Source organism: Budorcas taxicolor, chromosome 6 (assembly GCF_023091745.1).
Source record: "Budorcas taxicolor isolate Tak-1 chromosome 6, Takin1.1, whole genome shotgun sequence".
Lineage (NCBI taxonomy): Eukaryota > Metazoa > Chordata > Mammalia > Artiodactyla > Bovidae > Budorcas > Budorcas taxicolor.
In genome coordinates this window covers 117,401,157-117,419,879 of record NC_068915.1, presented here as the reverse complement: position 1 = coordinate 117,419,879, position 18,723 = coordinate 117,401,157, and the positions used below count along the sequence as shown (strand labels likewise).

Here is an 18,723-nt window from a genome sequence, read left to right as displayed (position 1 = left end):
CTGGTCAGAGGGTATGCTTAAACACACACGTGATGTTGCCTCTGCCCTCAGCAAAGGGACCTGTGTGTGGTTTGGGCCACACACTCATCTTCAGGCAGTTAATGCATCTCCCTAACTCTTACTGTCTGAGCAAGTCTCAAACAGCTGGAAGGAACAGATAGCTCTCTCTCTCATCCGGACAGTTCTCTGTTCTCTCCTGGGTGTACACTCATCCCATGTATGCACGTAGCCTTCCAGATTCCAGGAATGTGTGGGAGCTCACAGAGGTCTGCGGCAATCATCCCATGCCCCAGACTCCATTTCTAAGTTTTCTGTTCCGTGTTTCTACAACCAGCATTGAAGCCTCAGAGAGCCATGACGCTGGCCTTCCCCATTTTCAGTTTGTCCCTGGCATGGGACTTTTCGATGGAGCGCCAAATTAGGTGGGCCCCTCCTAGTACTCATGGCTCACTATGCGAGAGGGGAACGTGTTTTTCAGTCAGCAAGTCGTGCCCAACTCTTTTCAGCCCCGTGGACTGCAACGCACCAGGTTCATCTGTCCTGTTTCCCAGGGTTTGCTCAGATTCATGTCTGTTGAATCAGTGTTGCTATCTAACCGTCTCGTCCTCTGCTGCCCCCTTCTCTTTTTGCCTTCAATCTTTCCCAGCATCCCAGAGTCTTTTCTAATCGAGTTGGCTCTTTGCATCAGGTGGCCAAAGTATTGGAGATTCAGCATCAGTCCTTCCAGCGAATATTCAGGTTGATTTCCTTTAGGATTGACTGGTCTGATCTCCTTGCTGTCCAAGGGACTCTCAGAATTCTTCTCCAGCACTACAGTTCAAAAGCATCAATTCTTCGGCTCTCAGTCTTCTTTATGGTCCAACTCTCATATCCATACAGGACTACTGGAAAAACCATAGCTCTGACTATATGAACCTTTGTTGGCAAAGTCACTGTCTGCAGTGATTTTGGAGCCCAAGAAAATAAAATCTACCACTGTGTACAGTTTTTCCCCTTCTATTTGCCATAAAGTGATGGGACTGGATGCCATGATTTTAGTTTTTTTACTGTTGAATTTCAAGCCAGCTTTTTCACTCTCTTTCACCCTCATCAAGAGGCTTTTTAGTTCCTCTTCACTTTCTGCCATTATTGATATTTCTCCTGGCAGTCTTGATTCCATCTTGTGATTCATCTAGTCGGGCATTTCTCGTGATGTACTCTACATAGAAGTTAAATAAGCAGGTGACAACATATAGCCTTGACATACTCCTTTCCCAATTTTGAACCAGTCCAGGTTTCTCAGGAGGTGGGTAAGGTGGTACTCTCATCTCTTTAAGAATTTTCCACAGTTTTTTGTGATCCACGCAGTCAAAGTCTTTTGTGTACTCAGTAAAAGAGTAGATGGGTTTTTTGTGCATGTTTTTGTTTATCTGTTCGTTTGTTTTCGGAATTCCCTTGCTTTTCTCCATGATCCAGTAATTGTTGGCAATTTGATCTCTGGTTCCTCTGCCTCTTCTAAACCCAGCCTGTACATCTGGAAGTTCTCAGTTCATGTACTGCTGAAGGCTAGCTAGAAGGGTTGTGAGTATAACCTTGCTAGTTCATGGGGTCGCTAAGAGTCGGACATGACTGAGCAACTTCACTTTCACTTTTCACTTTCATGCATTGCAGAAGGAAATGGCAGCCCACTCCAGTGTTCTTGCTTGGAGAATCCCAGGGACGGGGGAGCCTGGTGGGTTGCCATCTGTGGGGTCACACAGAGTCGGACACGACTGGAGTGACTCAGCAGCAGCCGCAGCATGTGAAATGAACACAGTTGTGCAGTAGTTTGAGCATTCTTTGGCATTGCCCTTCTTTGAGATTGGAATGAAAACTGACCCTTTCTAGTCCTATGGCCACTGCTGAGTTTTCCGAATTTGCAGGCATATTGAGTGCAGCACTTTAACAACATCATCTTTTAGGATTTTAAATAGCTCAGCTGGAATTCTGTCACCTCTGCCCATGATAAAACACCACAAGTACTCACAGCTTCTACTGGAATTTGAAAGTTTGTTTTGAATAAGAACATTTCAGTGTGTATATCCTTACTGAGTATTCAAAGTCCTGTCGTGGTTGTTTTTGACAGTTGTATCCAGATTTATCGTTGCTCTTGGGGGAGAGGATTTGCCAAGTTCCTCACTCTCCAAGTCCAAGATTAATTCATTTTTGTTAATTTGCTGATAGAGAGGTCTTGGCAGAATTGTTACACTGTTCACATTGTCCAGATTCCTGTTTATTTTTATCACACAGGTCCCTGGATGCCAGTGTTCTGGGTTGCAAGCTCACTCCAGATCCCAAAGACCCATGACCCATTTAGACTGCTCAAGTGCAGGGGTGGGGTTGGGGGAGTGATTGACTTAACTCTGTATCAGAAAGTTGTGAGGACGTGTTACACCCACCCACTTTTTCAGTAATTACGGTGTGTTGGCAGCGGTTGGCGGGGGGGAGGGGTGGGGACGGGGTGGGAAATGTGTCCTACCAGCATCCCTGGGCCAGTTTACTGTGAGAATTCCTGAGAATTCTTGTTTAGAAGCTGCTTTCCTGCCTGGGTGAGTGGGAAGCTATTCTTTCTCAGGGGTGGACAATAGAATTGCTAGATGTTAGGGTCAGGAGTTTGCTTGCTGCATGGGTCAGATCTGAAGCTTAGGTGAGGACCAGTCAGTGAGTTTGGATATACAGAGTTCTTGCCACCCTTGGCATCTGCTTCAGTTCTTAAAGTCCATCGCTGCCTTTTTGACCACAGCTATCATCTGGCTACCCCACAGCCGCTGCCTCTATCCTCATTAACTGAAATATGGTCAGTTCTTCACTACTTAGTTTGCTGGTTTTGCCCAGAATCTATGCCCTGCTTTGTCCTAATACTGACCCAGCCTTCAGCACTGGGGTCACTTTAGCTTTATGCTTGCCTCCGTTAGTCATCAAGTCATTTCCGTCCCTGATCACCACACCACACCTGGACACCATGGGCAGATTCCCTGGACTGACTCCTGAGTGCTCCCTCCTGCAGGCGTTGCTGACAGGGAGCCTCCCTGGCTTCATCGATGTCGTCAGGAACCTCAATTCCCCTACGTTGCTGGAAGACAATGTGATCACACGAGCCAAAGCTGCTGGGAAAAGAATCATCTTTTATGGAGATGAAACATGGGTGAAATTATTTCCAAAGCACTTTGTGGAATACGATGGAACAACCTCTTTTTTTGTATCAGATTATACAGAGGTCAGTTTTTAAGAAAAATATATCCAATGAGACAGCCTGGTACCCTGTTCTTAGCAAGGGGCAACATTGCGTTGTATGTGGCTTTTATTAATACATTAAGAATAGTATGGAGAGTGAAAACCTTATTCCTTCCCATTATTAGCTCCAAGCCAGAAGCATAAACCCTGACACAGGTGTGAGCTTAGTTCTCTGACCCTAAAGCCCAGATAGATGCCTGTCGATGGGTACCAACAGTCAGGAAGGGCTTCCCAAGAGGAGTCCCTCAGCCTGAGCTCTGACAGCATCTGCACGGCAGAGCCCAAGGTCTCCGTGGTCTGCCAGGAGTCCTGCCTCACAGCTGTTTTATGGGGTTGGCAGCATGAGTGTGCTGGGTGAGCCTGGCCCCAAGAGGCATCGACCCTGTGCTGGGTGTGCAGCCTCCAAAGAGGAAAATGGCATAATTAGACCCACAGTGAGAAAGCTGGCCCACGGGGCAGAGGTGCCACAAGTCTGAGCTGGCGCTGGATGGGTCCACTTGCTTGGCCTTCTGCTTCACTGAAGGTGACCTGTATAGACACAACAGTTACTGCCCTTCCTGTGTATGACCACTCAGAAGTACTTCTCTTCATGGTAGATTCTTCAGTGGAAGGGAGAAGGGCCATCTGAGGAGTCGGGGCTCTCCAGGCTAATGGGTCTGTCGGGGGCTGTTTGACTGGGAACCACTGAGTGTCTCTTTCCTCCCTGAGTAGCATTCTTATAGGACACACATGCCCTTAGCTTCATTCCACTGGTTTCTTGAACTCTGGGTACTGTTCTGTCTTACCCAACTGCCCTTAGCCTTTAGTTGCCTCATAACAACCTGGTACCTGTTGAACTTGGTCATCTGGTCAGCTTTAGTTTATGCTCCAGTAGTGATCTTACAGAATTGTTGTCAGAACAATCCTTGTGCATTTAAATTATAATACGTTCTGTTCATAACTTAGAGACATAAAAATATTAATGAAAGCTTGATCTAATGCAAACATTTTTTAAGACAGTTTTTATTTTGGAGGTTTGTTCTGTTTTGTGGTCTTTGCAAACTCCCATGAATCCGAGTACCTAAAAAAAGACCACTAGATTTGAAAATAACCATATAGCTTTTCGTTGAAGAGTGAACACAAGGGAAATTAGGGAAGCTATTGATATGTGCTTTTTCCCCTTTAAAGGTGGATAATAATGTCACAAGGCATTTGGATAAAGTACTAAAAAGGCAGGATTGGGATGTGTTAATCCTGCACTACCTCGGGCTGGACCACATCGGCCACATTTCTGGCCCCAGCAGCCCCCTGATTGGGCCCAAGCTCAGTGAGATGGACAGCATCCTGATGAAGATCCACACCTCACTGCTGTCAGAGGTGAGCATGTCAAGGTGCCAGTGTTTCCTGGAGGAAATGTAGCCTCTGAAGTGAACTCAGGTGACCTTGCGTGAGCTTCGTGCCCACCAGCATTCAGGCACCCTTCATGTACAGTAGCACCTGCCGTGTGCTGGGCACTGTACCCAGCGGCCCTGCCGAAGAGTGGCTCTTAGTATCTCCACCTGTTCAGATAATTTCTCCTGGATGCCTTCTGTCACTGTGCCTATACAGACACTTGAGGAGCTTGGCCTCTACCCAGGAGGGAAAACGGGGAGCATAATCAGTGAGTCAAAGGGATCCTGGACAGTAGTTGATACCGAGCAGAACAGAGGGCAGGAGGAGCGCACAAGTGAGAGAAAGGCCAAAATGTTAAACTGCATGATCAGAGCAGACTCTGAGGACACGTGAGTGGTGAGCAGACGCTGGAAGTGGGTGGGAGTGCCAGCAAGCCACGCATGAAGGTGTGTTCCAGGCAAGGAAGCAGCATGGGCAGCTTGGAGCCTGCAGGTCCGTCCCGGGGCCGCAGGGGCCACTGGCCAGAGCCCTGGGGGCAGAGGGCAGCTGTGTGCGACAGATAAGAAGACTGTCCTGTGCTCCGTGACCTCCGTTTAATCCCGCTTGTCTGACTTAGGACATCACTGTTGTTAGTTTCGGGGGTTTTTCTGGCTGTGCGTGGCATCTTAGTTACCTGACCACATATCATACCCAAGCCCCCTGCAGTGGAAGGGCAGAGTCCTAACCACTGGACTGCCAGAAAGTGAAAGTGAAAGTCGCCTAGTCGTGGCTGACTCTTTGCGACCCCATGGGCTATTCAGGGCACGGAATTCTCCAGGCCAGAATACTGGAGTGGGTAGCCTTTCCCTTCTCCAGGGGATCTTCCCACCCAGGGATCGAAGCCAGGTCTCCCACATTGCGGGCGGATCCTTTACCAGCTGAGCCCTCAGGGAAGCCCCTGGACTGCCGGTGAAGTCCCCATTTATGACATTACTTGACCTTGACCCTTTAATCTGACTGTAAGTTCATAGGTTAGAAAAAATAATAAAAATAACTCATTTAGAAAGAGCTACTATTTACAAAGCATAGCTGAAGTCTGGAGTAGTTTTCTTAACAAGATCATGTGATCGCCCCAGTCTGGGCACAACTGAAATGCTTTCCCTTCGCCTCGCAGGAGAGAGAGGCTCTGCTGCCCAGTCTGCTGGCCCTCTGTGGTGATCATGGCATGTCTGAAGCTGGGGGCCATGGAGCCTCTTCCATGGAGGAAGTAAATACTGCCCTGGTCCTAATTAGCTCTGCATTTGAACGGAAACCTGGTGAGATATGGATGCTTAACAGTTTAAGCCTGTACTTTATTTCTTTGTTTTCTATACTTTGATTTTAATTTTAAAAAACATTGTTAGAAGCTGTGTAAGTTTGAAAAACCCTGAATAATGAGAATGAAAATTAATGGGGCAGGACCAGGCAGGATTTGGAGTTTATGTTTCTTGCCCTGATTCTTAAAATACAGATGTTCCTTTTGGGAATTGTGTGGTATGAATGTCACTGCCTGGAAACCTAAATGATAAAAAGTGCCAGAGGCTCGGGGACATCGGAACTGCATGTATGAATTGAGAGAAACATAAAAAATCTAACTTAAGAGAAAGAATCTATTATTTGAGACTATCTTGAATAGATAGCGATGTCAACTAGACATCATAAGGCCACTCAGAGCAGGACTGTCTGAGCCCACTGTCAGCATTGAGACACACCTCCGCTCTCCAACCCAGGCACGCGGGCCCCTCACTCAGCACAGGCCTGCACAAGACCCCTGCCTCCTCCCTTTAGGACGTGCAAGCCATCAGCTCACGGCTGCTTCCACGCTGGACACTCTGATACTTTTCAGTACCACTGGCTCTGCTGACCCCTGGTCCTGGGAGCTCCCGCCTGTTGGGTCCCCTCCACCTCTCACTCCGCTCTGCAGCCCTCTTGGCTGGCTCGGCACCCTCGCCCTGGCCTCTTTTTTGGACTTCCCCTGTTTGGTTCTGCATTTTCCCCTGAGGTGATCACGTGCGCTTCCATGGCTTTACGGGCCGTGAGTGGGCTCACACCTGCTGGGTTTACCCTCCAGCTGTGCCTCTTCCTCACCCTCCAAACTGTCAGCCCCACTGCCTGCTGACGCCCTCTTGGATCCCCCACAGGGAGAGCAAATGAGATGACCACCCCTGCAGTCAGCCCTCCCTGTGTCCCTGTCAGCGGATGGTGCCATTCACACAGTTCTTCAGGTTGGAAACCTGGGCGTCTGCCTCGGTCTGCCCCCTCCCTGCTCCTCACCTGTGCCAGACTGTTCCAGGCTCCCATACATACCACCTTTCAGAAGCTGAACCTCGGATAAAGTAAAAACCCCACGTGAGGCTTCTTGCCTCCCTCACAGCCTTGTCTGGAGGCACATCCCCATTCCTCATCGTATCCTGGCCTCCCACACATCCTCCAGGTGTTACGCTCTTCCTCATACGCCCTGACCCGTCCTCCTCAGCCCCTCAGCTTGCTCATGCGCTCGTCCTTGGTCTCACCTTCCCTGAGGTTGTCTCTCACAGCACCCATCCACTCCACCATCATCCTTATCATGGTTTACAACCGCAGAGTGAGCTGTGCAGCTCGTGTACATCTGCCTTCTCGCTGTGAGCTAGAGTGGGGCAGGGCCAGGTCTGTTTTATGCAGCACCGTATGCCTTGGGCCTCAGCATTGCCTGGTGTTTAATGGGTACTGAAAATACTGAATGAATCTTCCCCTTGAGCAGGGACTGGCTGGGGAAGAAGCTCCACCTGTTTCCTTCTGTCTGTTTACAGCACTACCTCCTCTTGGACGTCTGACTCCAAAGGCATTAGGTATTGGCTCCCCTGAGCCTTTACTGGGTGCCCAGCTGGAGCCTGCCTTCCAGTGAGTGTGCACGGCACGCACGGGAGCACTGGCCTCCGACACATGCACACCCCGGGCAGGGTCCCGTGGGGCTCGTCTGCCTCAGTGAGAGCCCCTGGCCAGGTGCACCCTCGGCATCCGTCTGTCCACTCATCCCGCAGACGACACTGAGCACCCGCAGTCAGCTCGGCACTGTGCTGGCGCTGTAGACGGAGCTTATGGTCTGAGGAAGAGCAGGGACAGCGAGGCCGGCCTGTTGTCATTAATATTATAGGAATCTTAGGGTTATTTTTAACTTAACTGCTGATGTTTCATGGCTCAGATGGACATTTAAGGATATCCTCCCTGGGAGGCCTGACATGTCTTTAGGAAGGGCCCGGGCGGCTGTGCCTAGGGACTGCCTGCGTGGGCTACTCACATGGCTGACCTCAGTGCCCACAGTAAGCTCTTCCTTGTTTTGTTGACTTGTTTGTTTGCTTTGAGAGTAGTTATAGTCTGTGTTCTTATCAAGCTTATTTTTTGAGCCAGCACTCCACACCTGCCGTTTAGTTCATTCAGAGTTGGTTAGCCATTGTTAGTGTCAATTTTGGGATATAGCATTACCTCTTTACTGGTCACCTCCGCTTCCTCCAACCCAGTATCATCGCCATCCTCAGCCACCAGAAAACACTAATCTTCCTGTCTCTACAGATTTGCCTTTTCTGGACGTTCCATACAAATAGAGCCCTGTAATAAATGGTCTTATGTGACTATGGTGCTGCAGAAGACTCTTGAGAGTCCCTTGGACTACAAGAAGATCAAACCAGTCAGCCTTAAAGGAAATCAACCCTGAATATTCATTGGAAGGACTGATGCTGAAGCTCCAATACTTTGGTCACCTGATGTGAAGAGCCAGCTCACTGGAAAAGACCCTGATGCTGGGAAAGATTGAGGGCAGGAGAAAGGTGCCACAGAGGATGAGATGGTTTGATGGCATCACTGATTCAATGGACATGAACTTGGGCAAACTCCGGGAGATAGTGAGGGACAGGTAAGCCTGGTGTGCTGCAGTCCATGGGGTTGCAGAGTCGGACACTCCTTGGCAACTGAACAAAACAACAGTAAATGGTTTTGTGCGACCAACTTCTTCTACTGGGGTGATGTTTTCAGGGTTCATTCATCCTGTAGCAGGTGTCAGGACTTCATGCCTTTCTTCTGCTGAATAATATTCCATTATATATATGTTCCACATTTGTTTTTCCATCCATCAACTGATAGATGTGTGGGTTGTTTCCACTTTTTGGAAACATTCCATTCCACTATGAATGATTCTGAACAAGTTTCTGTGTGGACGTATATTTTCTTACCATGTCATTTCTTTCTCCACTAGAACTTTGCTTCTACTCACCTCTGCTCTGCTGTTTGTCAGATACATGCCATTTCTATATGTTGTAGGCTGACAATATATATATATGGTTTGATACATACATACATATAGTTTTATATAATTGTTTTGGAATTTAAGAGAAAAATACATTTTATGCTATCTTTTATAACTATCTAATTATAAACTATATGAACCTTTTCACTTTCATGCACTGGAGAAGGAAATGGCACCCCACTCCAGCGTTCTTGCCTGGAGAATCCCAGGGACGGGGGAGCCTGGTGGGCTGCCATCTATGGAGTTGCACAGAGTCAGACACGACTGAAGCGACTTAGCAGTAGCAGCAGCATAACTAGTTACCTGCACTGATGCTCTTTACCTTTTTTTTTAAGTGGATCCAGATTACCATCTGGAGTCAGTAGCTTTCAGGGTGAAGAACTCCCTTTAGTCTTTCTTGTAAGGCAGGTTGATGGTTGTTCAGTCGCTAAGTCGTGTCCTACTCTTCGTGACCCCGTAGACTGCAGTACGGAGAAGGAAATGGCAACCCACTCCAGTGTTCTTGCCTTGAGAATCCCAGGAACAGGAGCCTGGTGGGCTGCCCTCTACAGGGTCGCACAGAGTCGGACACGACCGAAGCGACCTAACAGCAGCAGCAGCAGACTGCAGTACGCCAGGCTTCCCTGCTGTTCAGTGTCTCCCCAAGTTTGCTCAAACTCACATCCATTGGTTCGGTGATGCCATGCAACCATCTAATCCTCTGCTGCCCTCTTCTCCTTTTGCCTTCAATCTTTCCAAACATCAAGGTCTTTTCTAACGAGTTGGCTCTTTGCATCAGGTAGCCAGTGTTGGAGCTTCAGCATCAGTTCTTCCAATGAATGTTCAAGGTTGATTTCTTGTAGGATTCACTGATTTGATCTCCTTACAGTCTGAGGCACAGTGATGTCTTTGCTTTTTAATACACTGTCTAGGTTTGTCATAGCTTTCCTTCTGAGGAGTAAGCATCTTTTTAATTTCATGGCTGCAGTCACCATCCACAGTGATTTTAGAGCCCAAGAAAATAAAATCCACTTTTTCCTCATCTATTTACCATGAAGTGAAGGGACCATATGCCATGATCTTAGTTTTTTGAGTCCTGAGTTTGTTAATAATGAATTGTCTCTTTTGCTTTTTTAGTCTCAGGATGTCTTCATTTCCCCTTGATTTTTTGAAAGGTAGTTTTGCTGGATATAGCATTCTGGTTCTTTCAGCTCTTTGCACATGCTGTCCTGCTGCCTTCTGGCCTCTGTGGTTCTGATGAGAAATCAACCATTAATCTAATTAGTTTTGCTTCACTCCTTGTAGTTTGTATTTGTCCAACTTGGAGTTCATTGAGCTTCTTGGATGTGTAAATTAATGTTTCTCATCAAATTTGGGAGATTTTCTGTGTCTCAGATTGTATAATTGTTTATTGTATAATTATTTAATTTTTATTGATCTGTCTCTGCTGATTCTTCTGCCAGTTGAAAATCTGCTATTGAGCCCTCATAGTAAAGTTTTCATTTCAGTTACACTTCTCGCCTTCAGAGTTTCCATCTACCCCCAACCCTTTATTGATGATCTCTGAAGGTGGGACCCTGTCATCCTATCTGCCTTTACTGCCTTCCTAGGCAAGGAGATCTGCCTGGTTTTCTTCAGTTCTTTGCCCATATTTACAGTGACTGCTTGGAAGACTTTGTCTGTTAGCTCTGGCATAAGGACCCTTCCCAAGACGCTTGTACAGCCTGCTTTCTTTTCTCTCTCTCTCAGCTGTACTTTCCTGTTTCTTTGCATAATTGCATGTCGTTTTTGATGAAAACCGAACATTAAATGCTATATTGCAGTAACTCTGGCCCTCCTCGCAGGCCCTGTTGTCATCGTTTTATTTTTGTTGTTCAGTTGCTCAGTCGTGTCTGAGTCTTTGTGACCCCATGGACTGCAGCATGCCAGGCTTCCCTGTCGTTCACCATCTTCAAACTCATGTCCATTGAGTTGATGATGCCATCCAACCATCTCATCCTCTGTCGTCGCCTTCTCCTCCTGCCTTCAACCTCTCAACTTCAGGGTCTTTTCTAAGGAGTCAGCTCTTTGCATTAGGTGGCCAGAGTATTGGAGCTTCAGCTTTAGTATCAGCCCTTCCAATGAATATTCAGGGCTGATTTCCTTTAGGATTGACTGGTTTGATCTCCTTGTAGTTCAAGGGGCTGTCAAGAGTGTTCTCCATCACCATAGTTCAAAGGCATCAATTCTTCTGCACTCAGCTTTCTTTATAGTCCAACTCTCGCATCCATACATGACTACTGGAAAAACCATAGCTTTGACTAGGCGGACGTTTGTCAGCATAATAATGTCTCTGCTTTTTAATATGCTGTCTAGGTTTGTCATAGCTTTTCTTCCAAGGAGCAAACGTCTTTTAATTTCGTGGCTGCAGTTACCATCTGCAGTGATTTTGAAGCCCCAAAAGATAAAGTCTCTCACTGTTTCCATTTTCTCCCCATCTGTTTGCCATGAAGTGATGGGACCAGATGCCATGACCTTAGTGTTTTGAATGTTGAGTTTTAAACCAGCGTTTTCACGCGTCTCTGTCACCCTCATCAAAGAGGCTCTTAGGGCTTGCCTGGTGGCTCAGAGGTTTAAGTGTCTGCCTGCGAGGCAGGTTCGATCCCTGGGTCGGGAAGATCCCCTGGAAAAGGAAATGGCAACCCACTCCAGTATTCTCGCCTGGAGAATCCCATGGACGGAGGATGCTGGTTGGCTACAGTCCACGGGGTCACAAAGAGTCGGACACGACTGAGCGACTTCACTTTCACTTTCGCTTTCTGCCGTAAGGGTGGTGTCATCTTCGTATCTGAGATTACTGACATTTGTCCCGACAATCTTGATTCCAGCTTGTACTTAATCAGCCCAGCATATAAGTTAAATAAGCAAGGTGACAATATATAGACTTGATGTATTCCTTTCCCAATTAGCAACCAGTCTGCTGTTCCATGTCTGGTTCTAACTGTTGTTTCTTGACCTGCATACAGGTTTCTCAGGAGGCAGGAGGTATTCTCATCTCTTCAAGAATTTTCCAGTTTGTTGTGATCCATACAGTCAAGAACTTTGGCATAATCAATGAAGCAGATTTTTTTTTCTGGAATTCTCTTGCTTTTTCTATGATCCAGCAGATGTTGGCAATTTGATCTCTGGTTCCTCTGCCTTTTCTAAATCCAGCTTGAACATCTGGAAGTTCTTGGTTCATGTACTGTTGAAGCCTAGCTTGGTTGATTTATTGAGTACTTTGACTAGACCACTGCAATGAAACCTTGACCCCCACACATGAAATCTCTGCCGTCATCCCTGTGAGGGCGCTGCAGCCTGGGAACTGGCGGAGCCAGCAGAGCTCTGTGATGGTCCCTCCCACGGTGGCTCTGAACTGCTGCCTTTCTTGCTGGCAGGCCCCCCCAGCTGCTAGCCCCACTCACTGCAGGCTGACCGCACCCTCACTTCTGACAGCTGATAAGCAGTGTTCTCCATGGTCCGGTCTCATCACATTGGGGCAACTTTGCAAGAGTCTTTCTAAGGCCAGTCTTTAAGGTTGTTCTGATACCAGGGGAGCCCGTCTTGGCTTATACATTTGGAACTGACCTGTGGTTCAGCTTGTTGCTCTCAAGAAGCTGCCAGCTTCCTCTTAGTTACTTGGCTCCAAAACCTCCATAGTTTTCAAGAGCACCCTTAGGCTTGAATTGCTCACATTCTTCTTAAAATAATTTCAGTTGTTGTTGAGGTGTCTCTAGGTCTCCTTTAACTTACAAGTCTCCATCCCCATCCTGTTTTATCGTGATTATTTGTTAAAGAGTTTGGTTAGTTGTCCTGTGGAGTCTCTTTCTGCATTGTCTGTTAACATGTCCTCTATTCACCTGGTAAATCCCGTCTGACCTGGAGGCATGAGTAGATTCAGATCCTGTGGTTTTGATTGTTTTAGGCCAGGTTGTGGTTAGTAGGAAGCACACAGGGTGATTTGATTTAACATTACTTGTAGAAGGTCAGATTTAAGAATGACTACCTTCACCATCACACATGTCCTAGGGCCTGTCACCTAAACCATTTTCTTTTTTCTAGGTGATGTCAGACATCCAACGCACGTTCAACAGACTGACCTGGCTGCAACACTCTCAATAGGCCTGGGTCTGCCGATTCCGAAGAGCAACACTGGCAGTCTTATGTTCCGAGTTGTAGAACGAAGACCAATGCGGGAACAGCTGAGGTTTCTACATTTAAATACAGTACAGCTTAGCAAGTTGTTGCAGGAGAACGTTCCATCGTATACAAAAGGTAAGCCAGTCAGCAGCGCTGACGTGCCCGTCATGCTGTGTGCCTCCGTCGTGCCGGGCGTCTTCCTGCTGTCCTCGCGACGGGCGCTGCGCTGGTCCTTGTCCGCTGCCTTTTATGTGTCAGCTCTTCGCATCAGGCGGCCAAAGTATTGGAGCTTCAGCTTCAGCATCATTCCTTCCAATGGATGTTCAGGACTGATTTCCTTTAAGATTTGCTGGTTGGATCTGCTTGCAGTCCAGGGGACTCTCAAGAGTCTTCTCCAGCACCACAGTTCGGAAGCACCATTCTTCAGTGCTCAGCCTTCTTTATGGTCCAACTCTGTCATTCATACATGGCTAGTGGAAAACCAGCAGCTTTGACTAGATGGACCTTTGTTGGCAAAGTGATGTCTCTGCTTTTTAATATGCTGTCTAGGTTGGTCATAGATTTTCTTCCAAGGAGCAAGGGGCAAAATCACATTTAGAATCAAACCCCATATCTGCCAGAGGCGCTTGGAGGGCTCAAACAAAACCTTGGGTGCACCAGGACCGAGAGACCCCACAGAGACTGAGCCAGACCTGCTTCTGAGTGTGGGCGCGTCTCCTGTGGAGGCGTGGGGCCGCAGGGGCCGGCCGCAGGGGCACGGGCTCTGCCCACAGCAGGCGTGGGCCGTGCAGCATGTGGCCTGAGCCCTGTCGGAGGAGGGCGCCATCGGCCCCACTACAGAGCTCCCGAGCAGACGACCCACAGCTGCAGACAGTTATACCAAAGAAATGCTCGCACTGGTAAGAAAGTTCTAGGACCTACAACAGGTTTCCCAACCTGGGGATCTGGCAAAGGGACTGAGAACCCCCAGGGAATTTGACCTTGGAGGCCAGTGCAGTTCAATTACAGAACTTGCACAGGACTGGGGAAACTGACTCTTGGTACAAACAAAACCTTGTGTGTACCAGGAGCCAGGACAAAGGAACAGTGTCCCCACAAGAGACTGAGCCAGCCCTACGTGCGAGTGTGCAGGAGTCTCCGGCGGAGGCCTGGTCTGCTGCAGGGTCGGGGCACTGAATACAGCAGTGGTGCAGAAATCCTTTTGAAGGAGGTCTTAATTATCTTCATTCAGTCAGTTCAGTTCAGTTCAGTCGCTCAGTCGTGTCCAACTCTTTGCGACCCCATGGACTGCAGCACGCCACGCCTTCCTGTCCATCACCAACTCCCAGAGTTTACTCACACTCAGGTCCATCAAGTCGGTGGTGCCATCCAACCATCTCATCCTCTATTGTCCCCTTCTCCTCTTGCCTTCAATCTTTCCCAGTGTCACGGTCTTTTCCAGTGAGGCAGCTCATCTGGTGGCCAAAGTATTGGAGTTTCAGCACCAGTCCTTCCAGTAAACATTCAAGACTGATTTCCTTTAGGATGGACTGGTTGGATCTCCTTGCAGTACAAGGGACTCTCAAGAGTCTTCTACAGCACCACAGTTCAAAGGCATCAGTTCTTCGGTGCTCAGCTTTCTTTAGAGTCCAACTCTCACCTCCATACATGACCACTGGAAAAACCATAGCCTTGACTAGACAGACCTTTGTTGGCAAAGTAACGTCTCTGTTTTTTAAAATACTGTCTAGCTTGGTCATAACTTTTCTTCCAAGGAGCAAGTGTTTTTTTATTTCATGGCTGCAGCCACCATCTGCAGTGATTTTGGAGCCAAAATAATAACGTCTGACACTGTTCATTACCCCTACTCTGGTTTGGCCTGAGGCCAAACAACAGGGAGGGAACACAGCCCTGCCCATCAACAGAAGATTGGATTAAAGATTTACTGAGCATAGCCCCACCCATCAGAACAAGACCCAATGCAGTTCAGTCATTCAGTCCTGTCCAACTCTTTGCGACCCCATGAATCACAGCATGCCAGGCCTCCCTGTCCATCACCGACTCCCGAAGTTCACTCAGACTTGGGTCCATCAAGTCAGTGATGCCATCCAGCCATCTCATCCTGGGTCGTCCCCTTCTCCTCCTCCCCCCAGTCCCTCCCAGCATCAGAGTCTTTTCCAATGAGTCAACGCTTCGCATGAGGTGGCCAAAGTGCTGGAGCTTCAGCTTTAGCATCATTCCTTCGAAAGAAATCCCAGGGCTGATCTCCTTTAGGATGGACTGGTTGCATCTCCTTGCAGTCCAAGGGTCTCTCAAGAGTCTTCTCCAACACCACAGTTCAAATGCATCAATTCTTCGGCACTCAGCCTTCTTCACAGTCCAACTCTCACATCCATACATGACCACAGGAAAAACCATAGCCTTGACGAGACGGACCTTGGTCGGCAAAGTAATGTCTCTGCTTTTGAATATGCTATCTAGGTTGGTCATAACTTTTCTTCCAACGAGTAAGCATCTTTTAATTTCATGGCTGCAGTCACCATCTGCAGTGATTTTGGGGCCCAAAAAAATAAAGTCTGACACTGTTTTTACTGTTTCCCCATCTATTTCCCATGAAGTGGTGGGACTGGATGCCATGATCTGCGTTTTCTGAATGTTCAGCTTTAAGCCAACTTTTTCACTCTCCACTTTCACTTTCATCAAGAGGCTTTTTAGCTCCTCTTCACTTTCTGCCATAAGGGTGGTGTCATCTGCATATCTGAGGTTATTGATATTTCTCCCAGCAATCTTGATTCCAGCTTGTGTTTCTTCCAGTCCAGCATTTCTCATGATGTACTCTGCATAGAAGTTAAATAAGCAGGGTGACAATATACAGCCTTGACGTACTCCTTTTCCTATTTGGAACCAGTCTGTTGTTCCATGTCCAGTTCTAACTGTTGCTTCCTGACCTGCATACAGATTTCTCAAGAGGCAGGTCAGGTGGTCTGGTATTCCCATCTCTTTCAGAACTTTCCACAGTTTCTTGTGATCCACACAGTCAAAGGCTTTGGCATAGTCAATAAAGCAGAAATAGATGTTTTTCTGGAACGCTCTTGCTTTTTCCATGATCCAACAGATGTTGGCAATTTGATCTCTGGTTCGTCTGCCTTTTCTAAAACCAGCTTGAACATTAGGAAGTTCACAGTTCACGTACTGCTGAAGCCTGGCTTGGAGAATTTTGAGCATTACTTTACTAGCGTGTGAGATGAGTGCAATTGTGCGGTAGTTTGAGCATTCTTTGGCATTGCCTTTCTTTGGGATTGGAAGGAAAACTGACCTTTTCCAGTCCTGTGGCCACTGCTGAGTGTTCCAAATGTGCTGGCATATTGAGTGCAGCACTTTCACAGCATCATCTTTCAGGATTTGAAATAGCTCAACTGGAATGCCATCACCTCCACTAGCTTTGTTTTTAGTGATGCTTTCTAAGGCCCACTTGACTTCACATTCCAGGGTGTCTGGCTCTAGATGAGTGATCACACCATCATGATTATCTGGGTCATGAAGATCTTTTTTTGTGCAGTTCTTCTATGTATTCTTGCCACCTTTTCTTAATATCTTCTGCTTCTGTTTCTGTCCTTTATTGAGCCCATCTTTGCATGAAATGTTCCCTTGGTATCTCTGATTTTCTTGAAGAGATCTCTAGTCTTTTCTATTCTGTTCTTCCCCTCTATTTCTTTGCATTGATCGCTGAAGAAGGCTTTCTTATCTCTTTGGAACTCTGCATTCAGATGCTTATATCTTTCCTTTTCTCCTTTGTTTTTTGCCTCTCTTCTTTTCACAGCTATTTGTAAGCCCTCCCCAGACAGCCATTTTGCTTTTTTGCATTTCTTTTCCTTGGGGATGGTCTTGATCCCTGTCTCCTGTACAGTGTCACAAACCTCATTCCATAGTTCATCAGGCACTCTATCTATCAGATCTAGGCCCTTAAATCTATTTCTCACTTCCACTGTATAATCATAAGGGATTTGATGTAGGTCATACCTGAATGGTCTAGCGGTTTTCCCTGCTTTCTTCAATTTGAGTCTAAATTTGGTAATAAGGAGTTCATGATCTGAGCCACAGTCAGCTCCTGGTCTTGTGTTTGTTGACTGTATAGAGCTTCTCCATCTTTGGCTGCAAAGAATATAATCAATCTGATTTTGGTGTTGACCATCTGGTGATGTCCATGTGTAGAGTCTTCTCTTGTGTTGTTGGAAGAGGGTGTTTGCTATGACCAGTGCATTTTCTTGGCAAAACTCTATTAGTCTTTGCCCTGCTTCATTCTGCATTCCAAGGCCAAATTTGCCTGTTACTAAGACCCAGTTTCCCCCAAAGTCAGTGCCTGCTGTCAGGAAGCTTCCGTAAGCCTCTTATTATTTATCCATCAGAAGGCAGACGAATGAGAACCACAATCACAGAAAACTAACCCAACATTACTTTGCCATGACAAACGACCGTGTAGTCAAAGCTATTGGGGAAGACTCGTGAGAGTCCCGTGGACTACAAGGAGATCCAACCAGTCCATCCTAGAGGAAATCAGTCCTGAATATTCATTGGAAGGACTGATGCTGAAGCTGAAGCTCCAGTACTTCGGCCACCTGATGCGAAGAACTGACTCATTGGAAAACACCGTGATCCTGGGAAAGACTGAAGGCAGGAGGAGAAGGTGATGACAGAGGATGAGATGGATGGATGGCATCACCAACTCAATGGACATGAGTTTGAGCAAGCTCCAAGAGTTGGTGATGGACAGGGAGGCCTGGCGTGCTGCAGTCCATGGAGTCGCAAAGAGTCAGACACGACTGAGTGACTGAACTGAACCAAACTGATCACATGGACCACACCCTTGTCTAACTCAATAAAACTATGAGCCACACTGTGTAGGCAACCCAAAACAGATGGGTCATAGTGGAGAGTTCTGACAAAACATAGTCCACTGGAGAACAGAATGTCAAACCACTTCAGTATTCTTGCCTTGAGAACCCCATGAACAGTATGAAAAAGTCATCAGTTCACTCATTTGGTGAATGCTGAGTTTCTCGCTGTGGTCCTCTTCAGCCAGGGGTGGTTGGGAGCACCAGCAGCGCAGCAGGAGGAGGGCTCTGCCCTTAGGGAGCTTCTCATCCAGAGGCGGAGAGAGAGGAAGGTGGCCAGGAAAGGGTGCCGGGTGGTGATGGGCACCATAGGGAAAGGCTGAACCAGGGAAGGATGGGCATGCAGATGAGTGAGGGCCGTGGGGCACGTGGCCTGGGAGGGAGCCTCGTGGCCAGGCAGGGACCTGTGTTGAGGATGTGCCCACACAGTCAAGGAGTGACCGGGGGCCAGCGTGGCTGGAGCACTGTGAACCGAGGGGAGCCAGAAGGAGATGAGGGCTGAGGGCCTTCTAGGCGTTCCAGTGGCTCTTGCTTCCCTTCTGAGTAAGTGGAGAGCTCCTGCAGGGTGTCGTGCAGAGCCTGCAGTCTTCGCCTTGCGTTTTCAGAGGCCACCTCAGGTGCCCGTGAGGAGGGCTCTGAGCTGCACTGACGGAGGATGAGGTGGATGGTGTGAGATCCTCCTCTGTAGGAGGGTGAGGTGCTCAGTGCAAGCGGAGGGCGAGGCCCAGGCAGTGGAATCCAGGACAGAGGGTTGCTTCTGGGTCTGTTTTGAAGGTAGTGCAAAGAGGACTAGCC

The 18,723-nt window shown here is 47.7% G+C and overlaps 1 protein-coding gene across 6 annotated transcripts in view; it reads left to right on the top strand.

Moving 5' to 3' along the window:
* Nucleotides 1-18,723, top strand: part of PIGG (phosphatidylinositol glycan anchor biosynthesis class G) — a 41,125-nt gene that overhangs the window by 5,262 nt on the left and 17,140 nt on the right. For all 6 annotated transcript variants that reach the window (XR_008199580.1, XR_008199579.1, XM_052641607.1 and 3 more), the window contains exons 3-6: nucleotides 3,026-3,235; nucleotides 4,420-4,608; nucleotides 5,777-5,918; nucleotides 12,980-13,192. Coding sequence is in view for 4 of the 6 variants with exons in the window: in XM_052641607.1 (XP_052497567.1) it covers nucleotides 3,026-3,235; nucleotides 4,420-4,608; nucleotides 5,777-5,918; nucleotides 12,980-13,192 (754 nt within the window). In the remaining 2 variants the exon portion in view is untranslated. The remainder of the gene's footprint in view (nucleotides 1-3,025; nucleotides 3,236-4,419; nucleotides 4,609-5,776; nucleotides 5,919-12,979; nucleotides 13,193-18,723) is intronic.